Below are 9,219 nucleotides of genomic sequence, written 5' to 3'. Positions count from 1 at the left end.
AATCGAAAGAACAGAATTAAAAAAATAAAAAGGTATTTGCAATGAATAAGTCACTGAAAACACAAAATTCGATCATTCTCTTTCCAGTCTCATTTCTATCACCAACTCTATATTTTCCAGGTACTATTCATTCTTCACTGTTTGCAACTTTTGCATTCTGGTCACTAATTATTATTAACATATCTTGATTGCATGTTCAGCAATTTCAGACTGCAAGGATTGGTAAAAATTCATCTTGGCTGTAGATGTATATTTGAATAATAGTCATATAAATGGGTCTTTGACAAGTACAACTTTTCTCTGTCATGATGTTGCTTATTTGAGTTTTCTTTGTGTTGAAGTGGAATCCGTATTGAAGAATTATATCTACATCAGTAAATGCTTTAAATCCTCTTAATTTTCAGCAAACAAGGCTGTGTCATCTACTTAACAGATATTGTTAATGAGTCTTCTTCCAACCCTGATGCCTTCTTCTTTTTCATATAGTCTATTATTGTTGTTGTTATGTGCTGTCAAGTCACCTGCAACTCATAATGATCCACCCTCAACGCTGCTCTATCCTGCACTAGTTTCATTGTCTCCAACACAGCTACCTCCATTACCCCAGTCACTGAATCAATCCATCTCACCGAGGATCTTCCTCTCCTGCACTGTCTCTCCACCCTCCCAAGCATAAAGTTCTTCTCCAAGGACTGGTCCTTCCTTGCAACATGCCCAAAGTATGTCAGATGGAGCTTCAGACTCCAAGGAGTAACCTGGTTTCACTCTCTCCAGGATGAACCTGTTTGCTCTTTCAGCAGTCCATGGTATATTCAATACTCTTCTCCAGCACCACAGCTCAGAGATATCAATTCTCCTTCTATCATCATCATCCCTAGTCTTTGTTCAGCTCTCTGACGCATGACAAGTGATTGAAAAGACCATGGCCTGGATTAGGCACACCTTAGTCTCCAGACTGACATCATTGCTCTTCAGTACTTTGGAGAGGGCTCTGACAGCAGGTTTTACCAATGGAATACATCTTTTAATTTCCTGGCTGCTTGTGCCAAAAGTGTTGATTGTGTAGCCAAGCAAACTAAAGCTGTTAACAATATCAGTCTCTTTATCATCTATCATGAGGCTGCTAATCCACCCGGTGGTAAGAATCTTTGTTTTCTTGATATTGAACTTCGATCTATATATATTATCATATAGTCTAGCTTACAGAACTATCTACTCAGCATATAGATTGAGTGAGGTGAGAGGAGAAAATCCTGACATATACCTTTCCTTATTAAAAATACACAGTATATCTTTGTCCTGCCAAATGACTGTCTTTTGTGTGTATGTACAGGTTTCATGTAAGCAAAATTAAGAGTTCTAGAATTCCCCTTATTTTTACCGGGTTATCTATCATTTTCATGATAAATCCATTTAAAAGCCTTTGTATAATACATAAGAGAAGTAAACATCTTTCTGGTATTCTTTGCTTTCAACCAGGATCCATCTGATCTAAGCAATGACATCTCCACTCTCTTTTGGATCTGGCTTAAATTTCTGAAAGTTCTCTGTTGCTGTGATGCTGCTTCTGTGTTTTAACTCTTTTCAACAAATTTTTTTCCTGTGTGTCATGTTGATGATGTTACTTGATAATTTCTACATTTCGTTGGATCACCTTTTTTGGAATGGGCACAAAAGCTATGTCTTTTAGACAATTGAGTGGGTAGCCATCTTCCAAACTTCCTAGCACAGTTGAATGAGCACATCTAGTACTGAATCTGCTTATTGAAACATATCAACAGGTATTATCAACTACTGAAGGCTTTTGTTTTTCCTTTGTCAATACCCCTGTAGAGAATGAACTGCTTCCATAAACACTATCGGGGTGTGTTTTTTGGGGTTTTTAAAAAAATAATTTTATTCACTTTCAAGATTTATATCTTGAAGAATTTTCACTAGATGTAAGAGCTAAAGAGTATAACCCAAGTGCTATCAGATTTTGATCATATGCTGCTACCTACCTCATGAAATGATTGAACAAGGACAAATTCTTTTCTGTGTATTTTTCTGAACTTCTTACTTATTCTTTCTATGTCAGCCAATATTTTGATCATAAAATCCTTTATCATTGCTGCTCAACATTTAAATTTTTTTTTCTCAGTTCTTTCAGGGTGAGAAATGCTGAGCATGTTTTCCCCTTTCTGCTTTCTAGCTCCAAGGCAAAAAGAAGTAAGAAATGCTTAAGTATGAACATAAATAAAAACATCACAAAATATTTTTTCAAAGTAAAGACATCCCTTATTTATTTTTACTTTAAAAAAACAAATACACTTAAAAATGAGATAGCTTTGCACTAAATTGATACAGAATTTACCAGTGTGCAAGGTTTCCCTTTTCCATTCCTTTGGCTACCGGCTCTAGTTGCAGCAGAGTCAAGAGCATGCATATCTGGTAGGGAGAATGGATATTAACTAACATCCAGAAAAGTATAAAAAAAAAACCCAAAAAACGATGCTCCAGGGACCCACAGCGTAAGAGGTAAATAACAGAGAGGAAGCCAGCAAACAATTCTGTGAGGCTTGTTTATGATCTTCTTTGAGCTGCACATCTGTGGTTCTCACCCTAATTAGCACGTAAGCCACTGGGAACTAAACCAACAGCGCACTGTTGATCTACCAGATTCTGTTTGCAATTATTCCGTTTTACTTGGATCCACAATTAACACCCAAGGGAGCAACAAGAAATAAAAAAAAACATGTTGCAATGGGAAAATCTGCTGTCAAGATCCTCTCCAGAGTTTTAAAAAGCAAGGATGTCCACTTAAAGACTAAAATGTCTCTAAATAAACCTTGGTGTTTTACATTGTTCCCTATGATTATTTGGAAAGCATGGACTGGTGAAAGAAATGAGGCAGGAGACAGACTGATAGAACTCTGTACGATGACCTATTCATAGCAAACTCCTTCTATAAGAAGCATAAGTGGCGATTATACACATGGATTTCACCTGAGGGTCTACAGAGGCATCAGATTAACTGTTGTTAGGTGCCGTTGAGTTGTAGACGACTCATAGCAATCCTTTGAACAAAAGGCCTGAGCACTGTTCATACACAGAGTTTCCAGAGGCAAGCCATTTCGGAAGTGGATACCACTCCTGCTTCCAGGCTTGTTTCAGTCAGGAAGCTCCAGCAAACACTGTCCACCATGGGTAACCATTACCATGTCTGGCACATCAGTGTCCCAGTGTTTAGCATCACAGCAACCACGAGTTACCCTGTACAGCTATGCACAGACCAGTGCTATACCACCTAGAAGAATGTTTGAAAGGAAAACAATTTGAACCTGGCCTGAGTGCCGCAGATTAAAATCACCCACCTTCGGCTTGGTAGCATAACTTTCTTTCCACTTGGCCAACATAGCTCTTTCTATGTCGTTGTTGTTATTGCTAGGTGCCGTCGAGTCATAGAGGACTCATAGCGACCCTATGAATGAAAGGCCTGAGCACTGTTCATACATAGTTTCCGGAGGCAAGCCATTTCGGCAGTGGATGCCACTCGGGCTTCCAGATCAGATTGACTACATCTGCAGAATAAACCACTAGAGAAGCTTGTTATGAGCTATGAAAACTAGGCCAGACCATAGAGCAGATCATAAACTACTCATGCAAGTACAAACTGAAGCTAACTAACTCAAATCCACAAGAACCAAAGTTTGAACTCAAGTCTATCCTACTAGAATTGAAAAATCATCTCAGGAATAGGTTTGATGCCTTGAACACTAATGAGCAAAGACCAGATGAGCTGTGGGAGGATATCAAGAATATCGTTCATGTCCGGAATGAAGGCTGCACTGTGGAGTAGACCTGGGGCGAGGGACTTCATAACAATGAAAGAGGTTTTTCTTTTACTTTTTAAGGAAAAGAGTGAACTGGGGGAAGGGGGTGGACAGAGAGAAAACTGCAACAATGAATGACTGGAAACCCTAAGTTTCTGTAACCTTCCATTAAAATTCATTTTTAAAAATTAAAAAAAAATATCATTCATGAAGAATGGGGAAAAAAAGAGATCTTTACAAAAACAGAGGAAGAAGACCAAGATGTATTCAGAAGAGACTCTGAATATTGCACTAGATGTAGACACACCAAAGGGAAGGAATCAAAGAAGTTAAGGAGCTGAACAAAAGATTTCAAAAGGCAGCACAAGACAAAGCAAAGTATTATAATGAAATGTGCCAGGAGCTGCAGTAGGAAAATCAAAAGGGCTGAACTATCTCAAAAGAGACAAATTTGCTTGGCATTTCAGTATTTAAGAAGGCTGAAGGCAGAATATTGAATGACCCAGGAAGCATCAAAAGAATATGAAAGGAGTACACAGAGTCACTATACTAAAAAGAATTGGCTGACACAGAAGAATTTCATGAAACAGCATATAATCAAAAGCCTATGGTGATTAAAGACAAAGTTCAAGCTGCTTTGAAGGACTTGGCAAAAACCAAGGCCCAAGATTTGATGGAATACCAATTGACATATTTCAACAAACAGATACTGCCCTAGACACATTCACCGTGTTGTGAGAAGAAATCTGGAGGACAACTACCTGGCCAACTGACTGAAAGAGATCTGTATTTGTTTCCATTCTAAAGAAAGGTGACCCAATAGAGTGGGGAAATTATCGAACAATATCTCTAATATCACATGCAAGCAAGATTTTGCTGAAAATTATACAGATTGAACATTATATCAGCAGAGAACTGCCAGATGTACAGGCTGAGTTTAAAAGAGGCCATGGGAATAAGAACATCGTAGCCAACATTAGACGGATCTTGGCTGAAAGTAGAGTACCAAAGGAAGTTCTATATTTCATTGACTATGCAAAGCCATCTGACTGTGTGCATCACAATAAATTGTAGCTAACCTTGAGAAGAATGTAGATCCCAGAATACTTAATTGTGCTCATGTGAAACCCATACTTGGATCTGGAAGCAGTATTCAGAACAGAGTAGACAAACACTGTATAGTTCAGGATCAGGAAAAGTGTGTGTCAGTGAGCCATGCTGTCTCCATATCTTTTCAATCTATATGCAGAACAGATTATTTGGGTGGCTGGACTTTATGAAGAAGAATGTGGCATCAGGATTGGAGGAAGACATATAAAAAATTTGTGTTATGCAGATGACACAAACTTGCTTGCTGAAATTGAAACAGACATGAGACGTTTGCTGCAGAAGGTAAAGGACTATATAGTATGGACTGAAGCTCAATATCAAGAAAATAAAGACTCTGACTATTAGACCAATTTAGCAGCTTCATGATGGATGGAGAAGAGATGGAAGATTGTTGATAAATTCACCTTGCTTGGTCCCACATCAACACTCCAGCAGTCAGGAAATCAAAAGATAAATTGCATTGGGAAAGTCTGCTGTTAGGGACTTCTCTAGAGTACTGAGGTGCAATGATGTCAGTCTATAGACTAAGGTGCATCTGAATCAGACCATGGTCTTCACAATTACTTGCTATGCATGATAGAAGAAGGATCAAAGCCTTTGAATTTTGGTACTGGAGAAGAGTGTTGAACATACCGTGGATTGCCAGGAGAATAAATAGGCCTGTCCTGTTGAGGCTTGATCTCACTCACATACTTTGGGCACATTGCCAAGAGGGACCAGTCTTTGGAGAAGGACATCATTCTTGGAAGGGTGGAGAGAAAGACCCCAGATGAGATGGATTGACTCAGTCGTGGATTAGGTCTGTGGCAGATGATGGTATTGGCTTAGAAGAGGGCAGCTTTCAGAGCTAATGTAGATAGTGTTGGGTCACTATGAATCACAGGCACAGACTTGATGGCACGTAACAACATGCTCTCTTGACCTAATGGTAAGGAGTTGTGTTACCAATCTAAAGGTATGAGGTTCTAATCCACCTGTTGTTCCATGGGAAAAAGATAGGCAATCTCCTCCCATGTAATTTATTGCCTCTGAAAATCTGCTGGAGTCAGTTCGGAGTTGGTTCTGACTCTGCAATACCTAACAACAGCCTCCTAATCCTCTGAAAGTTGGACAGTGAATAAGGAAAAGCAAAAAAGAATTGGTGCCTTTGAATTGTGGTGAGTAAAAAAGAAATGGTGCCTTTGAATTGTGGCGAGTATGGAATATCCCATGAGCTGTGAAAAGAACAAACAAATCCATCTTAAACAAATACAACCAGAGCACTTCTTAGAGGCAAGATGGGGTGAAACTTAGTCACCTTTACTTTGGGTTTATTTTCAGAAGGAACCAGTCCTAAGAGAAAGACATCATGCTAGGAAAGGTGGTAGGTAGGTTAAAGAAAGACTGGAAACCTCTCAACATTCTGGTAAAATGATTGAACTTACCAAGGATTTAATTTAACTTGGATCTACAATCAACACTGATAGTAGCAGCAAGAGAAAAAAAAATTAAAAAAAGACATGTTGTATTGTAAAAAATCTGCTGTCAAGGACCTTTTGAATGTGCTAAGAATGTCAGTTTAAAGAGTTAAGGCATGCCAAATTCAAGCCATGGCATTTTCAATGGTTTCAAATACCTAAGAAAGTTGAACAATAAACAGAAAGAATGAATGTCTTTGAATTGTGGTGTTGGCAGAAAGTATTGACTATACTGTTGTTGTTGTTGATTGCCTTCAAGTGGAGCGTGACTCATAGCAACTCTAAGATCAAAAGGCCTGAATCCCCTCTACCACGGTGGATATTTATCACAGTTCAGTTTCCGGAGGCATATTATTTAGGAAGTGGATGCCCCTCTTGCTTTCAAATTGATTATATTAAGGGCTGACAAAAGAAAAAAAAAAAAAAGAAACCAACCAACTAATCTACCTTAGAGGAAGGGTCACTAGGCTGCTCCTCAGAGGCAAAGATGGTGAAGCTTCATCTCACACATTTTATGCGATCAGGAGGAAAGACTATCAAGGAAATTGATTGGCTCAGTGACCATAATAATTGGTTTAAGATGGAGATTTTGAGGATGTCACCAGATATCAACTCGACAGGACCTAACAGCAACAATGGTCCTCTGTGCTTCTGTGAACATCGTAACAATTTGTGTATAAATGTCTATCCATAGTTACCAGGAGATGGAAGAAAGGGGAGATGTGGAATCATTGCTTAAGAGGTTACTGAATCTTTGTATAGACCACCAGAGCCTACTGATAAGGAATTGCATTTTGAACACAAAGGTGGGCAGTTAGAATCCACCAACTGCCCTAATAGAAAAATGGGGAAACTCCTCCCATGCAATTGATAGTCTCTGAAGTTGTAACTTGAAACAATGAGGCTTATATTTGAAAATAGGTTGATATAGGGCAACGTAGGGGGCATCAGAAATGGATTGACTCGTTAATGTAATTAATGCCAATGAATTTTTTGCATACCTAGAGTGGTGGCCTAGTGGTAAGAGGCTGCGCTACAATCCTGAAGGCATGTGGTTTAACTCCACCAGCAGCTGCTCCCTGGGGAAAGATGTGCAACCTCCATGCCCTAGTAAGGTAGGTTCCAACTTGATGGTACACAGCAACAACAGAGTGATTGAAACTTACCACATAAGCAGTAATTTTACACATTTACAATTAAAAGGGGGAAAAGAGATGCATGTAAAAGGACTTTGTGAAATATTAAATGTCAATATAACAAAATCAACTGAGAAGTGGTACAGAACTTTATTTAGAAAATTAATCTAGTTACATCAGTATGGTGTACATGTTTATTATGTATCTGGCATTGGGAAAACAATTTTAACCCTTTCATGACCTCTGAGCTATATAACATCCCTTACATTTTCCTTCTTAGAGACTCAGTGGGATGGTTCTATTCCAATTCTTGAACACATTGCCTTCTAGTGGGAGTTTCTTTCATGATATGAATCTGAAGAAAGGGAGCTCATTCCAACGCTAGCACCAAAGACGTCTTATTTCGCCATCATTTCATTAAAAATATCTTCTATTACGGAAAAGGTTTGGGTGGGGGAGGCGGGAGGAAGAATAAAATAATCAGGTATTGAAAGGGTTAAAAGCTGCATGTCACTTAATCTCCACATACTGAGAAGACCCTGCTCTAACTTTCAGCAATTAGAGTGTTTGCTAAATGCTATTACAGCCAGTCTCGTGCACCCAGTGTCTCTAAGAGCTGTGGTCCTGCAGAACAGTTTCCTGTTTTCAGGTGAGCAGAAAAAAACGAAGGGGGGACTTCCCAGGTCCAGAAGTCATGCACAGACTGTAAAGAGGCAATGCATTTTCAACTGCACTGGAGTTACTGGTTTTGCTGGGAGGGATACAGAACAGTATCGGGTTATCAAACACCCCCGCCGCAGGAACTTCAGATGAGAAAAGTATTCAGGCTTTTGATTGCCAGAGGGGGCAACAGTCACCAGCCTCCTTGGCATTTCCCTAAGCCTCTGAGTAATACCGGGACTGCTGTGGCGGGCCAGGGTCGGTCCTTGCACGCCGAATAGGAAATACCACCTTTTCATTATTCCGCAAACGTTTACAGGGCGCCTGGATATAGTATTGCAACAGCCACACGGGCCCAAGCAGCGGCCTGGAGCGCGCGCCTGGGAGCCGGTCCCTGTGCACAGAGTGCTGGTGCAGGACGCGCCTGCCTGATAAGTGACGGCCCAGCCACGCCGCCGCCAAGTCCGGCCTGCGCGCGCCCGGCCGAGATCCACGTACATGCACACGCGCGGGAGCGCGGGAGCCCGCGTCCACGGTTCAAGGCAGATCCTCGAACGAGTCTGCACACCGAGCCCTCTGCGCCGAAAACAGATCAGGGTGGAGAAGGGGAGGCGGGCGCTCAGAGGGGAGCGGGTGCCCGAGACCGCGCGCCGGCATCCGCTCGTCCCCTTCTTAAGTCCCGCCCCACCCCGCCCACTCTATCTCCCGCGCGCGGGCTCCGCGCGCACCAAGTGACGCGCGTGCGCGCGCGTGCGCAGGCCAAGACTCTTCGGGGACGGCCCCTCAGCCTCCAACGAAAGCATCGGCAAGGTCCCGGATTAACTCTTTCCCAGCTCGCCCACTAGAGGCCCGATAGGGTTCCGTGCCTGCGCAAGCCGGCGGCGCGCCTTCCCCCCAGCCCGCACCGCGCATGCACGGGGAGGGGGGGTGCTGGTGGGGGTGTTCACGGCCGGCTAGACATTCTGTGCTCGTGCAAGAGGAGGGTTGCTACCATCAGGGACGTGCACGACTTCCCTCACCCCGCCCCCTCCCCAAACTAAAAAA

The 9,219-nt window shown here is 41.7% G+C and overlaps 1 protein-coding gene across 1 annotated transcript in view; it reads left to right on the top strand.

Annotated features, from left to right (window-relative positions):
• Window positions 1–7,468: 7,468 nt before the first annotated feature.
• The window catches only part of ZBTB14 (zinc finger and BTB domain containing 14), an 8,518-nt gene continuing 6,767 nt past the window's right edge, over window positions 7,469–9,219 (top strand). Inside the window, exons 1-2 of the mRNA XM_006891427.1 lie at window positions 7,469–7,494; window positions 8,495–8,985. Of these exons, the coding sequence (XP_006891489.1) occupies window positions 7,469–7,494; window positions 8,495–8,985 (517 nt within the window). The remainder of the gene's footprint in view (window positions 7,495–8,494; window positions 8,986–9,219) is intronic.

The sequence above is a fragment of the Elephantulus edwardii genome, unplaced genomic scaffold (genome assembly GCF_000299155.1).
Source record: "Elephantulus edwardii isolate Elephantulus edwardi_28Jun2011 unplaced genomic scaffold, EleEdw1.0 scaffold00097, whole genome shotgun sequence".
Lineage (NCBI taxonomy): Eukaryota > Metazoa > Chordata > Mammalia > Macroscelidea > Macroscelididae > Elephantulus > Elephantulus edwardii.
Note: the sequence above shows the minus strand (reverse complement) of the source record. Positions and strands in the feature narration are given on the sequence as shown.